We start from the raw sequence: 21,216 nt of genomic DNA, 5'->3' as shown, positions 1-21,216 counted from the left end.
GAGGCATGCAGACCAGGTTCAATCTTAGAAAACTGTGACTCCAATGAAGGGCACTGGGATATTCAAGCCAGGCCAGGGGCGGGGTTCTCCGTTTCTAAGACTAGTGTTGATGCCAACCCAGAATCCGTGGACTTTTACGACAGAAAAACTGGCACCACACCTGGACAGATTCCACTACCGTTTGGGGGCTAGTACCGGTGCCGGGTGGAACACAATCAATTCCAATGAAAAACGGTGCCCGATTCGCCGGCTCAGTGATCGACACTCGGGAGGCCGACAAGCTGCAGCCGCATATACACATTACACTCCCCAGACACATTTACCCAAGCCAAAAAGAGTTGTGCTGGAGCGCACCCATACAGCTGATGGGTCAGCTGGGGCCAGCACAAGTGAACCACGCCATTGGGAACTTGGCCCACTGGAGGCAGAGAAACGCAGAGGCTCCGGAGAATACTGGGTTGGGCCCGCTAATGATATGCAAACGGTGTCTACTGTACATGTGTTCCAGAACATGTTGCTGTTGCGGTGGTGGAGCATTGCGATTTAGCGGCAAAGCGGCACCTGCTGCGATTTTGGCATCGGAACCAATTCTCCGCCCAATCACCTTTCCCGATTTTGGTTAATGGAGAATCGCGCCCCCTCTAGGCTAACCCACTTTCTTACTTGTTCCCAATCCTCTTTGATATTTCTCCTTTCAAGTCAGCTATCGAATTCCCTTTTAAAAATAATTGATGACTCATCGCTCCTCGGCCTTTTGGCTAAGATGAGCGCGAGGTCAGGTGTAATGCCTGAATCTGGTGTCTCTCTTGAGGGGACTATGAATTGGATTCAATTTGAATTGTTTTTTGGAGCAGGCAAGGAGCTGGATTAGGTGTTTGCCCCTGTCCACACTCTGAGCTCTGGCTTTGTAACTCAGATAAAGTAATAAAAAAGTGATAACTCTTTGCGGTTGAATGTTTCATATCGTAATCATCTCCTATAAAGATTAGGACAGGGCAGGATCTGGCAGTCCTGCCTTTGGCCCCTCCATCTGATTCTTGCTGCCTTGGTTTGCACAAGAGCAACAGTCACTTAGACAAAGTGGCAAACCTGTGAACAGGTCAGCAAGCAAAGGAGGCGGAGAAATTTGTGTTTTAATCACTTAGCTCATTTCTGGAAATAAATTGATTTGTGGTCATTTAGTATCAGGCATTAAAATAAATGGTTGTTTAGAAGAGTGATACTTTAAATCATTGAATGAAACAAAAGTTATGTTGTGTAATTTAATGAGTCACATTCTTGCAGAATGCTGCTAATGCACAGATTACATCTGCAAGATAAAGAATGTTTTTTAAGACTAAATAACCTTTTCCTCCTCCAGCAAGCACCACATGTTGTGGTTAATCCTGACCATCTTTAATATTAATTAGGCTGATGCACCAACTAATCCTGATTTTTAATTTTAAGTGATATTCATCCAAGTGATGGGCCAAACTGGCCAGATCTCAGCAGCGTGAGACCCAGGAGATTTTAGCTGAGAGATTTCCTCTGCATAGGCCTTTCTGGATCCCACCCAAAACTGGCAATGAGCAACAGCTGGGCAGTGGGCAGGAGCGATGTGCCAGTGGCAAGAGGCTGTGAAGTGACAAGTGGCTGGGAGGGAAAGGCTTGGGGCAGGAGTGACCTAACCCCTCTTGTGTGGCCTGGAGGAAGAAGAGCAGCCACTCCTTAACATTTTGGGACACTTAGTGACTCCCAATTCCTGCAACGTTGGTCCACCTATGGGAAAGCCAGAAGTGTTCCCTCACGCAGCTCTCTGGCTAAAATAGATGCGCAGTCTGCATCTCTCATGCCTACTCAGAAGAGTGAGTTGAAACCTAAACCTGTGGGAAGACGGTGGGACTTCAAGCAGTGACTTTTATGGGTTAAAATTGCCTGTAGACTGTTTAAAACTTACTGGTGTATTGGATCAAACATACGAGTAAGAAGCTGCTGGCTACTAGTACAGTAACTTTACAGTGATAAATATTTGATAGTAGAACTGGCAAAATGTAAAACAAAAGTTGATTTGATTGATTTGAATTAAAATTGCAACAGTGTGGAATGGGCAATAATTTTATTTTAACCCACCTATTTTACTTGTTAAAAGAACGGGCAGGGAGAATGGGAACTCAGTGTACCCACTACAATCTGAAAGGAAGAAATTTGTAAATATAACTTGCTATCCATAGGTCAGTGTACAGTCAGTGATATGAGCCTTTACACACTGGAGATCACATTAAACAAAAATGCAGAGTCTGGTTAACCCATTAATTCGGATTAGCTATTGAATTGAAAACTGATAATTGAAAGCTAGGAAGCGAATTGTTCAGTAACATTTCTTGGTCAGTCAAAGGAAATAAAACTGAGAGCTTTAATCCTTGAAGGAGACATTATGGCTTAAGGTATGATATCAGAACTGTAGCAATAAATAGATCTTGCTGACTCTTCTCAATACAAAAAGGGCACCGCAGTGGTTAGCAGTAGCTGGATTTGAGAGAGCGAAATGAAGCTTTCTGTCTGATGCCACTGTGAGAATAAAGGAATCTGACTTGCTGTCATGGAGAGAGTGTTGTTAGCCAAGTCTGTGGGTGGTAAGGTATTTGTGCCAAACATGTCAGCTCAGCTGACACTCAGCTGTTCACTAAAGTTCCTGGCCATTGTATGGTAGCCAGTAGATTTAATTACATTTGAAGCTGATTAAACTAAACAGGAAGGAAATTGTTTTCCTCACCCTTCTCATTTATCATAAAAAAGCTAGCTGAAAAACTCTTTTTTACAGTCCCACAAGAAGCATAATTGGCTTATATGAAGTTCCGTTTTGCCAAAGTGCTTCAGAATCTTAAGCAATACTGCACATTGTTGAAGGCATGACTTTGTTTATCTTCCTTCCACATTTTGCACCATTTGGCTTTGCTAGTATATAGAACAAGCTTTCAAATGAGCAATTGTGAAGCCAATTGCAGGGGGATTGAGAAAGAGGCCACTTCAATTCAGTCTTGGTGTGTGTCTAAATGTGCGGGAGAGTGTGCTTTATTAGTTTATATTTGTGTGTCTGCCATCAATGGTAAAATTGAGCACATTGCTTTCCATCAAGTGCTGATAAACGCTGTCACTAAGTACTTATCAGTCTCTATAGAGCCTGGTGATTATTGGAACTTTCAGTGAACAGAAAATATCTGCAAATAACATTTACTCGCTTCTCAAAATTCCATTATTGACAACGTATGCTTATTTCAAGCCTTCTTTTCAAAAAAGAAATTTCAGGAATTAAGCTATTAAACGCTACACGGATGTGCATCGTACTGGTTTTATTTAAATCTCTCATTACAAGCTCAAGAATGTCAAGAATTGGAACAAGACTTTTGGTTTGAGGTTATTTCATATTTTAGCTCGTAGCAGTACATAAAAGGAAATATCTCCACCAATTTTCTGAATTTAATCCATGCGGAAGGGTGGGGGGGGAACAAAAGTTAGTGCCATCTGCTGTTTTCTAAAAGGAATATATTTGTAATATTTGTTCTCAATTTAAATCTTTTTGTGTTTGGATTGTGACTGAAATCCAATCCCGCAAACATCACCCCACACCCCCACCCCTTCCTTCTTCCTTTACAGCATTGTTTACAGGACACAAACTGCTGAAGTTCAAGAAGGCAGCTCACACCACCTTCTCAGGGGCAGTTAGGGATGGACAATAAATACTAGCATGCCAGTGATGCCCACATCCTGTAACTAAATAAAAGGAAAACAACATTTGAAATGAACGCGGCAAGGTCAATCCTTTATCCAACTTAAGCTGCATGAGAGGATTTGAGTTTTTGTTCTGCAATATTCACCCCAGTCAGCACTGGGATTGTGAAATGGTGCCTCATCTAGATATATATTGAAACCTCAGTGATTATTTTACATAGGAGGACACCATTCCTCTCCTCCATAACTGCATTTTGGGTCACCAGTCAATAATCAGGCCCAAAGGCATGTCACTTGCCGTTTTGCTTAAAATCATTTCTTGCTATATTAGTGAAATACAAATATTCATTTTAAAGTAAGGAGTATCTTCTAAGTGGGTCACATTTATTAATGTTCCGGGCAGCACGGTGGTGCAGTGGGTTAGCCCTGCTGCATCACGGCGCCGAGGTCCCAGGTTCGATCCCGGCTCTGGGTCACTGTCCGTATGGAGTTTGCACATTCTCCCCGTGTTTGCATGGGTTTCGCCCCCACAACCCAAAGATGTGTGAGGTAGGTGGATTGGCCACGCTAAAATTGCCCCTTAATTGGAAAAACTGAATTGGGTACTGTAAATTTATTTTTTAAAATGTATTAATGTTCCCAATGCAGTTCAATGTTTTCATGTTAAAAATACAAGTCTTTAAGGGCGGCATGTGGCACAGTGGCTAGCACTGGGACTGCGGCGCTGAGGACCTGGGTTCGAATCCCGGCCCTGGGTCACTGTCTGCGTGGAGTTTGCACATTCTCCCCGTGTCTTTGTGGGTTTCACCCCCACAACCCAAAGATGTGCTGGTTAGGTGGATTGGCCACGATAAATTGCCCCTTAATTTAAAAAGAAAAATAATTGGCTACGCTAAATGTGTATATAAAAAAAATAAGTCTTTTAATAAATTTGGGGTAGATTCTCTGGGCTGCCAGCCGCCGGTTTCTCGGCACACGCCGTTTGCTGGCGGTGGGATTCTATACTCCTGCCGCTTGTCAATGGGATTTCCAATTGGAGCCAACCCCTGCCGTCGGGAAACCCACTGCCGAGAGTGCGCTGCCGGTGGGAACAGAGAATCGCAACATCCCAGAGAATTCCAGCTTGGTCTTTTAATGTCCTATTTGTGTCCTTCCTTTTCGTTTTGCCAAACCACGGGTCATTTGAGACTATCCTCTGTATTTTTGTTGCCAGGCCAGTTTTATTTCAATGATACTTCTGCTTTACTGCAGGTAAAATTATTTCCGGAGCATCGGGGGAGAGCCTCAGGTGAATTCCTGAGGCCGTCCCGGCGGCGCACGGCGTACTGCCCAGGATCTCCATTTTTGAAGGGGCGGAGCATCGCAAAAGCGGCGCCGCCCCGATTGCAGCACAAACTGGGAACTCCGGCTGATTGACGAACGTGATTTCAGCGACCGGAGAATCCTGCCCACTGTTATTCTTTGTCAAACTCCAATGTGAAGTGTGAGGTGCAGTGTTCAATTATAAGGTTCAAAGGAATGGGATAAAAGTCTCTTCACCTTATGCTAACTGTGGAGATCACATAAGATACATTTGATCATTCCTTTTGTTTTCACTTTAGAGTACCCAATTCATTTTTTCCAATTAAGGCACAATTTAGCGTGTCCAATCCACCTACCTTGGCACAGGGCTAAATCGCTGGCTTTGAAAGCAGACCAAGGCAGGCCAGCAGCACGGTTCGATTCCGGTAACAGCCTCCCCGAACAGGCGCTGGAATGTGGCGACTAGGGGCTTTTCACAATAACTTCATTTGAAGCCTACTTGTGACAATAAGCGATTTTCATTTCATTTCATTTCACCTTTGTGGTGTGGGGACAGCTGTTAGTGACTGTGGACCCAGTGGCCCTCCTTTGGCATTAACTCAGCAAGCACAAGACCGATTGGTGTGGGAAATGAAATTAACACACAATAAGATTTCGGAGACGTTGAAGGCCTATTGTTGGTACTGTGTAAAAGGAGCTCTGTCATGTGTCCATGCTGTACTCGCCTTTAAACTGATACTGTGCGGAATGTGGAAAAATGGTTCCTTCCCCAAATATTTCATCCTTCACCTTAAGTTACACAAAGAAGCATTAAATAAGTAGGTCAGGAATTGTTCCCATGATAAGAGTCATTTCTTACGAAGTGTGGAGCGTCATCAAACAGGGAAAATAAATGAACAGAATCACAGAACAAAAATATGTGTTGGTTCTAAGAAAGCCTTGATCACGATTTGAAAGCACTGTACTCCTAGCACCATCTGCTGCCCAGTCCCTCAATGTAGCAGCTGAACTGCAAGCAGAAAAGCCTGTAAGCACTTACTTCAGTTGTTTTATATTTACTGGGGCAGTTCATGAGAAATTTGATCAACAGCTAGATGATCCAGATCCAAAAATTGAACAGTTTTATAATGTTCAATGGGGTGCATACTGATCTTCTTATGCTGAACTCAGCAATGTGACCAGAGGCAGGTTTGTTCAGCATTAAAAATTTAACTTCCATTTCTTGGGTATAATTACGCACCTTTCAATCATTCACACAGTGCCTTTCAATGAATAATTAGACAGGGTGAACACTCCTTATTCAAAATTTCAAAATGCAAAAAGTTCTGAAACCAACACTTTTATCCTAGCACCAAAAATAACGGGCGGAATTCTCCGCACTCACGACGGGGCGGAGAATAGCGGGCGGCGTAAATTTTTACGGCCACGCTGGTCCGACGCCCTCCCGCTATTCTCCCCCCCCCCCCCCCCCCCCCACGCCCGCCTCCCGACATGAATCGCTGCCCGCCGTTTTTTTACGGCGAGCAGCGATTCACCCCTGGCCGATGGGCCGATTTCCAAGGCCTTTACGACCGTTTTTATGAACGTAAAACACACCTGGTCTGACCATTCGTAAAAACGGCCGTAAAGTCCCGATCTGGGGAAACATGGCACCGATTGGCACGGCAGTACCACAGCCGTGCCAAGGGTGCCATGGGCCCGCGATCGGTGGGCACCGATTGCGGGCAGCGGGTACCTACCCCGCGCACTCTTTATCCTTCCGCTGCCCCGCTGTATCCATTCGCAGGGCGGCTGAGGGGCATACCGGCCCGCGCATGCGCGGGTTTCAAGCATATGCGTGATGACGTCATCCGCACATACGCGGGTTGGAGTCGTCCAATCCGCGCAGGCGCGGCTGACGTCATCTGACGCGTCAGCCGTCGCTAACTCTGGCTAGCGGGCTTAACAAAATTCGTTAAGCCCGCTATGCCGGAGGTCACGGCCGCGCGATGCTAGCCCCGACCGGGGAGCTGAATCGGTTCCCGGTCGGGGAGGCGGAGGCTGGCGTCAAACCCGCCCGTTTTTGACGCCAGCTTCCCGAGTCTTCGTGACTCGGGAGAATCGCGCCCCACATGTTTCTAGTGGTGTTCACCCGGGTTCCACTGGCTATGTGACATTTCACAACTATACCTATACAGGTATTCAAAAATTGGAAAAATTCTGAAATCTGAGACATTCTCAGCCCCAAGCATTTTGAATCAGGGGTGCTCAACCTGGACCACCTCAAAATGATTTCAAAAATTAATTCTTATAAAAAGGTAGCTCCTACTTGTCTGAGAATTGCGTGTTTCTGTTGTTGTGAAACGAGGATCTCAAGGCTTAAGTACGTACATCCCCATTTACTTCATGGCATGAAGATAACTGAAGGCTGTTGACTCCTCTCCTCAGGAGAATATTTTTATTCCTTTTTTTTATATAAGTTTAGAGTACCCAAGTAATTTTTTTCCAATTAAGGGGCAATTTAATGTGGCCAATCCACCTAATCTGCACATCTTTGGGTTGTGGGGGTGAAACCATTGCAGGCACTGGGAGAATGTGCAAACTCCACACGGAAAGTGACCCAGGGCCAGGTATCGAACCCGGGTTCTCAGCACCGCAGGCAGCAATGCTAACCACTGTGCCTCGTGCAGCCCCGAGGAGAACATTTTTAAAGCAAAGGCAAAGCCTTTCCCAGTGGTTGTGATAGGCATCCACTGGTTTAAGTCAGCATACCAACAAAGATTTGGATTTGAACCCTGGTCCCTTTAATAGCCATGGGTTAGGCCAGGGCTTTTCAAACTTTTTTGCCCAGGACGCATTTTTACCAACCAGCCATCCTTCGCGACCCACGCCGACCGACCTTTGCGATTCAAGCCGGCCGACATTCACGACCCACCATTTTCTATTACCTTTAATGTGAGAGGTGAGCCTAGGCTTATATTCTATAGTCTAGAGTAGTGAAGAATGAGAACTGACCGCATTGAAACGGGCATTATTCTCTCAGGACTCTACCGTGCAGATGCAGAACGCAAGTTTTCCTCAGATGGGTGGTTTACAGCCTGGAGATATAGTCTGCAAATTACAATGCAACGATTTTAGACATAGATGAGGAGTAATTACTTAACTCAAAGTATTGTGAATCTTTTTAAATCTCTAAAATTCACTATCAAAGAGAGTTCTGCAGGCTCAGCCATTGAGCATATTCAAGACAGATGCAGGAAGACTGAATAAAAATTTTTTTAAATCCTCTCCTGGATCAGCATGCTGACATCAGGAGCAGGCGGTGTTTCTTCTCTCTGAGCTCTGGGCATGCGCACTGATGAGCGAGCATGCATGCATAGCGCGCCCACATTTTTAAAACCAGTCGCAGCCGTCATTTTTAAAACCGCTCACAGCCGGCATTTTTAAAACCGCTCGCAGCCGGCATTTTTAAAAGCCGTCTGCTGCGGCCATTGCGGCTGAATTCACGCGATCGGGAACGCCCCAATGGATGGCTCCGCGACCCTCTCGACACCCGCCCGTGACCCACTCAAGGTCGCGATCCCCACTTTGAAAATGCCTGGGTAAGGGCGGCACATAGCACAGTGGTTAGCATTGCTGCCTCACGCCGCTGAGGACCCGGGTTCAAATCCCGGCCCTGGATCACTGTCCGTGTGGAGTTTGCACATTCTCCCCGTGTCTGCGTGGGTTTCACCCCCACAACCCAAAGATGTGCCGATTAGGTGAATTGGCCACACTAAATTGCCCCTTAATTGGAAAAATGATAATTAGGTAACCTAAATTTAAAAAAAAAGAAAATGCCTGGGTTAGGCTACCTCTGACCAACAAATACACTCTTGAGTATTGTGAATAGAGGGCGCGATTCTCCGACCCCCACGGCGGCTGGGAGAATCGTGGGAGTGCCGGGCGATTCCCGCCACGCCGCCCTGGCACCCGCACATGATTCTCCCACCCCCCCCCCCCCCAAAGCGGCGTGCCGAGTTTTACGACAGGCCGCTCAGAGAATAGCCGCTCGCCATTTGTAACGGTCGAGTGGCGATTCTCCGGCCCAGATGGGCCGAGCGGCCTGCCCAATCCGACCGGTTCACGCCGGCGCTAACCACACCTGGTCGCTGCCGGCGTGAACAGTGCGCGAACGCTGCGTGTGCGGCCTGTGGGGGTGGGGAGGGAGGATCGAACACCAGAGGGGTGCTCAGGAAGGGTCTGGCCCGCGATCGGTGCCCACCGATCGGCAGGCCGGCGTCTCTAAAGGACGCACTCTTTTTCCCCCGCCACCCCGCAAGATCAATCCTCCATGTCTTGCGGGGCGCCCGCGGGGAGGACGGCAACCACGCATGCGCGGGTGACGTCATTTAAGCGCCGGCGGCCGCGTCATTTATGCGGCCAAGGCCCGCCACGCAAAATTGACGTAGCGCCGCTCCTAGCCCCCTGGGGGTGGGAGAATAGGGGGCGAGGAGTGGCCTCCGACGCCGGAGTGGCAGCACGGTAGCATTGTGGATAGCACAATCGCTTCACAGCTCCAGGGTCCCAGGTTCGATTCTGGCATGGGTCACTGTCTGTGGTCTGCACATCCTCCCCGTGTGTGCGTGGGTTTCCTCCGGGTGCTCCGGTTTCCTCCCAAAGATGTGCAGGTTAGGTGGATTGGCCATGATAAATTGCCCTTAGTGTCCAAAATTGCCCTTAGTGTTGGGTGGGGTTACTGGGTTATGGGGATAGGGTGGAGGTGTTGACCTTGGGTAGGGTGCTCTTTTCAGGAGCCGGTGCAGACTCGGCGCGGAGACGGCGGTCGCGCCAATGCGCGACCTGCGCCACCCATGTAGGGCCGGCTTTCCATGCCGGAGCAGCGCACAGCACTCCGCCGTCATTCTAGCCCCCAAAGGACAGGGGAATTGCTGGGCCTGGAGGCCCATTGACGCCGGCGTCTCACGTGCCAGTTTTGACGCCGGCATCAACACTTGGCCGCGGTATCAGTGAATCCCGGCCTATAACTTTAGCAGCAGATGGGGCAGAACCCCCACAGGTGGTGATTATCCCAAGTACAGTTCATAGAACATGGAACATGGAACATAGAACATGGAACATAGAACAGTACAGCACAGAACAGGCCCTTTGGCCCTCGATGTTGTGTTGAGCATTGTCGGAAACCAAGATCAAGCTATCCCACTCCCTGTCATTCTGGTGTGCTCCATGTGCCTATCCAATAACCACTTGAAAGTTCCTAAAGTGTCCGACTCCACTATCACAGCAGGCAGTCCATTCCACACCCTAACCACTCTGAGTAAAGAACCTACCTCGGACATCCCTCTTATATCTCCCACCTCGAATCTTATAGTTATGCCCCCTTGTAACAGCTACATCCACCCGAGGAACCCTGATTTCTACCGAACTTCTAGAACAACAGGACATTGGGACATCCCAGTAGAGATTATTGCCCACAACCAGAAAAGGGAGTTAAGGAAGCGGTGACAAAATAAAACTTTATACAGAGAGAGAGAGAAGTGCGACCTTATGTGCTATGAGTCTTGTTGAAGGGGTGTTCACATGCACTTTTAAAGGGATAGAGATAGCTTGAAATAAATGTTATTAAAAAGTATGAGTGTGGAGAAAAGTACTGGCGCTGATTTTATGGATGAACGGGTTGTAATATTCTATTCTTTTATGAAAATCGCACTGTGTTATTGCTTCTCATTATTTTGTGCAGTGTTATTAATGTTCTTGCAGTTTACGCTAAATTTAAAGTGTCCTGTCAGACGTGTCCTATATTAGAACTCATGAAAATGGATCCAACATTGAACGAAGCATGTTGCCCTCTGGTGGCAAGTCAATGTTTGACTCTTTGTCAGTCACAGAAAAAAAATAATAAATGTACTGCTTTGTGACTCTGTGCAAAATTTTCAATCTCTGGAGGAGTCAGGCTGAGCCACAATTTCCTATCTCCAGCTGGCATGCCAGTTTGCTAATATTTTCCTGCCCCCAGACCAACTTGGGAAACCCTGGTTCAGGGTAGGGGGCTAATGATGACTTGCCATTCCCTCCACCTTCTGCAGCCTACATTTTAGAAACATAGAAAAAAATAGGAGCAAGAGGAGGCCATTCGGCCCACTCCGGCATTCATTATGATCATGGCTGATCATCCTTTGCCCTAAGTGTGACATCTGTTTCTTGAAACCATACAATGTTTTGGACTCAACTACTTCCTGTGGTAAAAAATTCCACAGGCCGATCATTCTCTGGGTGAAGAAATCTCTCCTCATCTCTGTCCTAAATGGTCTACCCCGTCCTAAATGGTCTACCCCGTATCCTCAGACTGTGGCCCCTGGTTCTGGACACACCCACCATCGGGAACATCCTTCTCGCATCTACCCTGTTCGGTCCTGTTAGAATTTTATAGGTTTCTACGAGATCCCCCTCTCATTCTTCTGAACTCCAGCAAATACAATCCTAACCGATTCAATCGCTCTTTGTACGTCAGTCGTGCCATCCCAGGAATCAGTCTGGTAAACCTTTGCTGCACTCACTCTATAGCTTCAATATCCTTCCTCAGATAAGGTGAACAAAACTGCACACAATATTCCAGGTGTCGCCTCACCGAGGCCCTGTATAATTGCAGCAAGACATCCCTGCTCCTGTACTCGAATCCTCTCGCAATGAAGGCCAGCGTACCATTAGCCTTCTTTACCACCTGCTCTATCTGCATCCTTACCTTCAGTGACTAGTGTACGAGGATACCCAGGTCTCATTGCAGGTTCCCCTCTCCTAATTTATTTAATTTTTATAATATAAATTTAGAGTACCCAATTATTTTTTCTCCAATTAAAGGGCAGTTTAGTGTGGCCAATCCACCTAACCTGCACATCTTTGGGTTGTGGGGGTGAAACCCACGCAGACACGGGGAGAATGTGCAAACTCCACACGGATAGTGACCCAGGGCTGGGATTCGAACCCAGGTCCTCAGCGTCGCAGTCCCAGTGCTAACCATTGCACCACATGCTGCCCCACCCTCTGCTAATTTATGGCCATTCAGATAATAGTCTGCTGCCTTGTTTTTGCTACCAAAGTGGATAACTTCGTAGTTTTCCAAATTATGCTGCACCTGCCATTTATTTGCCCACTCACTCAACTTGTCCAAATCAGGCTGGAGGATCTCTGTATCCTCCTCACAGCTCACCCTCCCACCCAACTTGGTGCCATCTGCAAATTTGGAGATGTGCCCTGTGGAACGGTTCCCCCTCCAAAGCAGCGACCAGGTAGCTATGGGCAGTATAATTTTCACCTTTATCAGAATGTCTTCAGAGTGCACCGCTATCTTGAGGTGCCCTCTTTCTTATCTTCAGTGGCAGCTCCCAACTCTCCCAGTGGGATCTCTCAGGGCTGGACCATCCTTAATTGGAAAGTCTTGGAAATTGTGTTGGGTCATGGGTGCTGAAGTGATGCTGAGGAGGGGTGGGTTAAAATTAGTAAACCTGGACCCCAAAACTAAAATTCAGCCCATCATTCATGTGTCCTGGTGTATTAAAAATCCTTGAAGAAAATCATGCTGAGCTACCTTGACATTGTGTGGTACACATTCTGCAACGATTGTCCTGCTCTGTTTCCATACTGTTGGCAGAGGTCATCAGAAGCCCTGGAGAACCATCGTAAACATCCATTTATACCATTTCTCCCGGAATTCATAGAATGAACAGTGCAGAAGGAGGCCATTCAGCCCATCAAGTCTGCACCGGCCCTTGGAAAGAGCATCCTACCTAAGCACACAACTTCATCCTATCCCCACACCTCCACCCTAGCCCTGTAACCCCACCTAGCCCAACCTTTTTGGACACTAAGGGCAATTTAGCATGGCCAATCCACTTAACCCTGCACATCTTTGGACTGTGGGAGGAAACCGGAGCACCCGGAGGAAACCCACGCAGACTCGGGGAGAATGTGCAGACTCCGTACAGACAGTGACCCAAGCCACTGAATTCTGCTGAAGTAACAATGGTAAGGCAGGTGCCTGTGACAACTCTACCCATTTATATCTATAATTGTTCAGTCTTAATGACTCAGTTGGCAAGTTTAATTGGGAAACCCAAACTCAAATCCAATGTCTGTACTGAGTTGACCTCAGCTGTAAAATGGTCTCCCCGTCTCTTGCTGATAGAGAAACCCGAGCAGAATTTTTATTTTTCTGCTGACTGCTGCCCCACTTTGGAATCATCTGCCAGCACCCTCTGTCTCGACCTGTAATGAAGAATGATGACAAGGGCAAGGAACAAAGAAAGGGAGATATCGTGAGAGGGCAAATACAATGCATTTGCTGTTTTCACATTGTCCAGATCAAATTTGTGATCGAGCTTCAACAGATGTTAGTAAAATGCCTTTTTGTTGAAGTGACAAATAATGATCCAGATCTTATTGTCTGTGATAGTGACAATATTTTCTTTGCTACAGGTGATTCCGTGTTGTCAAATACCTTCACAGACACAGTTGTAACTGGTGTCCGTGGACCTCCAGGGCCACCTGGACCAGTGGGGCCTATTGGTAAGTTTTACACTGAAGAGGCTTAATTTTAGATTTTTTTATTGAGCAATCCACCACATCTATGAATTTATATCACTTGATCCACAATTGTCCATATTTTAAATATTAAGGGGTGGTAGTTGTCATGTTAATGGGCACGGTTTATTTCACCGTGCAGCAAGTGTCTGACGCTGGCTACATCTTTCAGTGGTTACTTCCCCACAGGGAAACCTTCAGACTGGAGGAGGATGGTCATCTGAGCAGTACTTGTACATTTTCCAATGGCCCACTTAGCGGGAGCTTGGGCCGGAGGTATTTACTTGCCAAGAGGGCAGCACGGTAGCATTGTGGATAGCACAATTGCTTCACAGCTCCAGGGTCCCAGGTTCGATTCCGGCTTGGATCACTGTCTGTGCGGAGTCTGCACATCCTCCCCGTGTGTGCGTGGGTTTCCTCCGGGTGCTCCGGTTTCCTCCCACAGTCCAAAGATGTGCAAGTTAGGTGGATTGGCCATGATAAATTGCCCTTAGTGTCCAAAATTGCCCTTAGTGTTGGGTGGGGTTACCGGGTTATTGGGATAAGGGGAGGTGTTGACCTTGGGTAGGATGCTCTTTCCAAGAGCCGGTGCAGACTCGATGGGCCGAATGGCTCCTTCTGCACTGTAAATTCTATGATAATAAGAGGGACAAAAGAAAAGCAAAATAAAATTGGAGTGGGAAAGAAAACTGTAATGGCACCCTCTTGTGGCCATCTGTGTATATGTGTACGTATAATCGAACCAGAATAGACTAGTTTTCAGCGGTATACTTTGAACTCCGTGCACTGCACATTATCTCATTTCCGTCCTTTAAAGATAGCACTGTGGGGGCACCTACGTAGACAGCGGCAACTCACAAAAACAGCTCACCGCCACCTTCTTAAGGGCAATTAGGGATGGCCAATAAATGCTGGCCTAGCCAGCAAGGTCCAAGTCCTGTAGGTGAATTTTAAAAATCACAGTCTGGTGTCGACGTGGGATTGTGGACTTCCTCTCATCAGTCAAATTTAGATTGGAGACGCTTCCAGCAAACCAGTAGGAAACTTGAGTTTACTTTTGCTGAGAAATAGGTTTTAAAATCTAGTCAAACAGAAAAAGGAGTTTGCACACGTGGGTGGACAAAACTTTGACGGTTGCTGCATCAACAAGTATTACTGGATGACTGGAAGAGTATCGTCAGGACCGAGAGAATTGCGGTGTGTAGGTGGAGCGGCTAGACATGTACTTCACTGCTAATAATATCCTCGATGTTCCTAATTATCCAGCTGTTAATCAGGCAGCAGGCGAAAGGAAAAGGGCGATATTTCAGACTGAAAGCAGACACAGAGGTGAATGAAACACTCAAGAATTTGCTGGGCCCTGCTAAGCCAAGAGGCAGAAAGCTGTCGGATATTACGCGTAAACTTGAGCAGCACAAACATCCCAAGCTATTCGAGATTGTGGAAAGCTAACGGTTTGGAACCAGGAATCCAACTTCATTTTGGCTTTGAAAAAGCTGCCCGTCCCATGTAACGTTTGCAAAATTTCAAGGGGCAGCATTGTGGGGCAGATGTATGCGCACTTTAAAAACTGAACGCATTTGTAGTAACTTGCTGGTATTGCCAAAGTTAACATTCGACACAGATTGTCGAACAGGATTGACAGCGAGAGAAGGCAAAGTTAACTGCCAGTGGTCCGCTTAAGTAAAGAAACTGAAGCTGAGTAAACCGAAGGACCCAGCAAAGGTAGTTAGGAGTAGGAGAGGTACTAGAACGTCCTGTTACCACTGCTTAGGCCAATATTGGGCACGCAATTGTCCATTCCTGAAGACAGTGCGACAGCTGCAAGAAGAAGCATTATCTTACCAAGGCTTTTTGAAAGAGCCGTAACGGTGAAAAGGCTTGCTGGAAGAAACAGCAGTTACTGCAAATGGCTGTCAAATAGCACCAGGTTGATCAGATCTGAAGCACCAGAATATCCAGTGCAAGTGTCCAGGACAGGTAGCATTGGATGGAGCTCCGATAAACATGGAAGTCAACATGGGTGCATTCATCAGCGTGACTCCTGATTGCTATACCATCAAACGTTGAGTCAGCATCAACCAGAGAAATCAGGCCTAGAATTGGGCGGCACTGTAGCACAGTGGTTAGCACTGTTGCTTCACAGTGCCAGGGAGCTGGGTTCGATTCCCGACTTGGGTCACTGTCTGTGTGGAGTCTGCATGTTCTCACCGTGTCTGCGTGGGTTTCCTCCGGGTGCTCCGGTTCCTCCCACAGTCCAAGGATGTGCGGGTTAGGTGGATTGGTCACACTAAATTGCTCTGTACTGTCCAAAAAGTTAGGCGTGGTTGCTGGGTTACGGGAATAAGGTGGAGGCGTGGGCTTAGGTAGGGTGTTCTTTCAGGGGCCAGTATAGACTCAATGGGCCAAATGGCCTCCTGCACTGTAAAATCTATGAAATCTATGAAATTACTAAATTCTGCAGGACACAAAATCCCTACACAGCACTCTCGTGACATCAAAATTGACATTGGAACAGCAGAGCTTTACATTCTTATATTGATCTGCAATTCTGGAAAGATCTATTAAAAAAAATCGGGAGGAAAACAAATTTTGCAATCATTTTATGGAAAAGGATTTATCCTTGACTCCTGTTTTTTTGAGCTCTTCTCAATAGCAATAAATGTTGGCCTTGGCAGTAATGTCCTCATAAATTATAACTGTGTCATACTTGCGAAGTAAACCCTATTATGGCATTCTGTGGGGAAGTACTGAAGTGTTTTGAAGAGCTCAATGAAGAGAGAGAACCAGAATTCCAGAAACCCCAATATAGAGCCTGACCCATACAGGTGGGTCAACGGCAAGGAGGCAAGACAGAGAGGAGGGACATGGCATGGCCTGTATCTGCATTGGTGCATTGGTGCTCCATCAAATTTGGATGAGTATTGAAGAGCATGGGCAGAATTTATAACCCTTTTGAATTCCTTGCACAGAGATGCAATTGGATCCAGTGGGCTGGACTGACGCCCTCCTGCCAAAGGGTTTGAAGATAGGGTGCACGGTAAATCCACAACCTCCCTGCCCGACTCTGCCCTCACTGCAATTATACCAGTGGCAGAAGTGGCACAGGCAGCCGGGCCACTAGTTGGGGGGTGGGTTGGAAAGGCCAACATTCACAGTCAGCCAGGGGTTTCCTTGTGTGTGGTGGTGATCAGGTTGTCTCTCTTTAATCAACCCATTGAGTCCATTGGAGGGCTCCCACTGCCACCCTCCAATGTGTATGTCCCCCACCAATTGTCTTACCCTCGTGTCTTTTCGACCCCTAGCCCCATCTGCCTTGCCAACTCCCAAACCCGGTCAAAAGTGCAATCCACTGCAGCTCACCCAAGTGCAGTCCCAGCAGTGCTCCCACTGGCACTATTGGTACATTGAGAGCTGCTAGCCTCTAATTGGCTGGCCACTCTCTCAGGCGGGACTTTCTGTCCCATCTCCAGCCTGGTCGTGCACCTAACCTTTTAGCTTGGATTAGCGGGAACCACGGCACCCCATTAAATTCGACCAATTGTTTCTGATTTACTCCTCCTCTGAGAGATCTCTATATCATCATTATCTGGTAGTTAATAATTAGAGGGTTTTGAATCAAGTGGACATTGACACATATTGAACGCAGTATTTTGTTGAAACCTTTTAGGTTCACCTGGTCAACAAGGACCTATTGGACCACCTGGGCCTCCGGGAAAAGATGTAAGTCATTGCAATAATGGAGTACAAATAATACATGTGATTGTGATAGAGAAAATTATTCAGGTTTCACAGTACACACCTTTGTGTCCACGTTAGTACTTATTATTTTCTTTGGTGTTCCTTCAGGCTTTACTTCCATAGATTCATAAAATATGAGTCCCGAAGGCGTCAACATGGCCTCAGGATCAGCAATTCTGGCCCCTACAGGGGGCCAGCACAGCACCGGAGCGATCACGCCACTCAAGCTGCTGATCCCGGCGTCAACTGGGCGCTGCGATGTCCGCGCATGCGCAGTGGCACCGGCGCCAACGCGACAACTCCCTTTAGCCCCATGCCATTTGGCGTCGGGGCCGGCGCGGAAGAAAGGAGGCCTCCAGCCCGAGAGGCCGGTCCGCCGATGGGTGGGCCCCGATCGCGGGCCAGGCCACAATGGAGGCCCCCCCCCGGGGTTGGACCCCCCCACCTCCCACCACAGGCCGCCCCCCGACCCTTCCACGCCGAGGTCCCGCTGGCTAGGAGCAGGTTAGAACGACACCGGCAGGACTCAGGATTTTTGTTACCGCCGCTCGGCCCAGAATCAGCGGGGGGGGGGTCACATAGAGCGCCCCCCCAGCCGGCGCCGCTCCGACCACACTGCCGCCGATTCTCTGCTCTGCGTGGAATCGCGTCCCGGCGGGATGGCGCGATGTGCGCCGGTCGCGTCAATTCTCCGGCCTGGCCCTGGTCTGAGAGAATCCTGCCCACTGTATTTGAAAACGCAGGTTTCACTTTTCTAAACAAAAATATACTTTATTTTGCACAGGGATTAACTGGTCGGCCTGGCTTGACAGGACTAGAAGGACCTAAAGGTGACAAAGGAGACAGAGTAAGTTGCAAACATGTTTATGAGGTTGGAGTTGGACATGTTTGATGCTCTAGAATGTTAGAATGACTTACAAGGCCAAAGTGTAGTTTATTTTAGCTACATTTGTGAGATGAGAATCATGGAAGCAAATACTATAAACAGTTCATGACGAATATTGTCTTAACGGTGGAATTGCAATTAATTAAAAGAAAGTTTGCCGGGCCAAATGATTTATCCAACCCTCAATTTCCCATGATTCTGCATTATTTTTGATCTCCACTCTACCATAGGTTTCACACTTGCCCATCGAATTGTAGACGCGAATTTCGAGGAATGATATCTCTTCCCACGGCTGCACCATCACTTGTGGAGTGCCACACGGATCTGTCCTTGGCCCACTCTCTATTTCACCTGTGTGCTGGCCATTGGGCAAAGTCATCCACAGGCAGCTTCCACAGTGATTTCATGACGAAGGAATCTGATCTTAGCTCACCTAAAACACCACATCAGGTCAGGGTTCTGCAAACCCGTCGCATCAGGCATGAATGATGTGGAAAGTTCAGCAACAAATTGTAGGAGGAAGCCCCTCGAACATCCCCAATATTAATAATAATGAAGCCCAGAACATGAGAACTAAAGATGAGGCTGAAGCACTTACATTCATCTTCAGCCAGAAGTGCCAAGTGGATGATTCATCTCAGCCTCCTCCTCAGGACCCCAGCATCATTGATGTCAAGTTTTCAGCCATCTTGAATCACTCCACTTGATATCACGAAACTGCCGAGTGCACTGGACACCACATGAGATTGCATGGAATGAATTGAATTGGTTAAAGACTATGGGTCCCAACAACTTTGTGGCTATAGTGCTCCAGAGCTAGCAATATCTAACTATGCTGTTTCAGTACCTCTCCAAAACTGACATCTGCCAACTAAGTGTAATCTCGTTCATGTACAGGCCAAATCCAATCCAGCCAATTACTGCTCCATCAGTCTACCGATAATCATTCGCAAAGTGATGGGAAGTGTGTGACAGTGCTACCAAGTGGCACTTACCCACCAGTAACCTATACGCCAAATGCCAAGGATTCTTCTGCAGCACCTCCACAACCCGTGTCTATGGAAACACCATTGCCTCCAATTCATCACTGTTCTTTCACTGTCCTTCGGTTGGCAGTTGCAGGGTTATTTTTTCCAACTGTATTGGGGAGGGGGGGATGAAACGCCACAAAAAGACTTTCTCAAGGCTAACTAGGCATGGACGATAAATGTCTACATCCCAAAGAATCCTTTTTAAAAGTAAAGATCTGTGGACAAAATGAATGAAAACCAGTGTAAAGAATTAAAAGCGAGCTGCTCTTTTTGAATGCTGAAATTAACAACAATTAACAAATGTTAACCAAAGGCAAAGTCCTTTCATGCAATCTTGAGGCAGCAGCTGTTACTGCCTGTGTCAGCTTTATGGGTCATGTTCGTAACAAGTGTTGACAGCAGAAAGCACAAGTCTGCATCTGACACTACTGACACTGTTCCTGCGGAGACACTTCTCGAAAGGAATAAAACCAGTGGGCAAAGGCAGCACGGTGGCCTAGTGGTTAGCACAGCTGCCTCACGGCGCTGAGGTCCCAGGTTCGATCCCGGCTCTGGGTCACTGTCCATGTGGAGTTTGCACATTCTCCCCGTGTCTGCGTGGGTTTTGCCCCCACAACCCAAAAATGTGCAGAGTAGGTGGATTGGTCACACTAAATTGCCCCTTAATTGGAAAAAAATAATTGGGTACTCTAAAATAAAATAAAATAAACCAGTGAGCAAAGTAAAGCCAGGAAACATGATTTGGACCATCTTGGCGGGGGCAGACAATTGCTGGTTGGTTATCAGCCCACTGTGTCTGCTTTTAGCTGTATACTGTTAAGCATGATTTGTGATTGCAGAGCTTCTGTAGAATTATCCAGTACTGTATCAATTACATACTTCAGTAAAGATCCTGCCAGGAACTCTGCACATTTATGGGGTTGAAAACGCACATTGACAATGCCACACATTGCCATCAATTTACTAAGTGCCGATTGCAAAGGAAAAGATGCAGTATCCCATTTGTTTTCAAGAAAGTTTCAGTCCAAAAGGTTTACTGCGCTTTTCTCTTTCTCATCAAATAGTCATGTGTGGTGGGCGGAATGTGGCGCAGTGGTTAGCACTGGGACTACGGCGCTGAGGACCCGGGTTTGAATCCCGGCCCTGGGTCACAATCCGTGTGGAGTTTGTGTGGTGATGTGCATCACTGTAAATACACAAGGGGTTAATGTAAATACATGTAGACTAGCTAGACACTAGAGGGAGCACCAGAGACATCACACACGCACACTCAACCAATAGATCAGTTAGATAGGACACGACCAATGGGCATTCACGATACACACAGAGGTGACACGACCACAGGAGGGCATTACACCAACTCATATATAAAGGACACCACACACATGATCTGCCTCTTTCCAGTGGAGACAGTGAGTACAGACACAGGGTTAATTTCAATATCAATCCCACCGCATGGATTGTAGCAGACCGGTTAGTCAGTCTGGGTAGCTATAGTAGGATTAGCAGTAGTGTCGAACGCGAGTAATAGAAGTGTGTATAGTTTAATAAACGTGTTGAAGTTATCTCCACGTCTGAACCTTCCTTTGTCAAGTGCACCACAAGGAATTCGCTTATGCCACACTTAGAGCATAACAAGACAGGTTGTACATTCTCCCCGTGTCTGCGTGGGTTTCACCCCCACAATCCAATGATATGCAGGTTAGGTGGATTGGCCGCGCTAAATTGCCCCTTAATTGGAAAAAAAATAATTGGGTACACTAAATTTATTTTTTAAAATAGTCATGTGTTTCTGAGACTAATTTCTGCCATCTTCTGATTCAGAAGTTAATTCTAAAAGAGTATCTTGTAACTCCATAATGGCTACAGTATGAACATTTCTGTTTTTATCTCAATTAGGGCCCATCGGGCTATCCTGGAGAAAGAGGTCTCAGAGGAGAAACAGTAAGTCGTGCGACCGGTTTTCACACATCTCAACTTTTGATGACTGAA

At 47.0% G+C, this 21,216-nt stretch overlaps 1 protein-coding gene across 2 annotated transcripts in view; it reads left to right on the top strand.

Moving 5' to 3' along the window:
• emid1 (EMI domain containing 1) overlaps positions 1 to 21,216 on the top strand; it is a 441,840-nt gene that overhangs the window by 389,390 nt on the left and 31,234 nt on the right. For both annotated transcript variants that reach the window (XM_038783630.1, XM_038783542.1), the window contains exons 8-11: positions 13,462 to 13,551; positions 17,237 to 17,289; positions 18,092 to 18,154; positions 21,124 to 21,168. In XM_038783630.1, coding sequence (XP_038639558.1) covers positions 13,462 to 13,551; positions 17,237 to 17,289; positions 18,092 to 18,154; positions 21,124 to 21,168 — 251 coding nt within the window. The remainder of the gene's footprint in view (positions 1 to 13,461; positions 13,552 to 17,236; positions 17,290 to 18,091; positions 18,155 to 21,123; positions 21,169 to 21,216) is intronic.

Source organism: Scyliorhinus canicula, chromosome 1 (assembly GCF_902713615.1).
Source record: "Scyliorhinus canicula chromosome 1, sScyCan1.1, whole genome shotgun sequence".
NCBI lineage: Eukaryota > Metazoa > Chordata > Chondrichthyes > Carcharhiniformes > Scyliorhinidae > Scyliorhinus > Scyliorhinus canicula.
The sequence above is the reverse complement of the archived record's forward strand: the minus strand, read 5'-3'. Positions and strand labels throughout refer to the sequence as shown.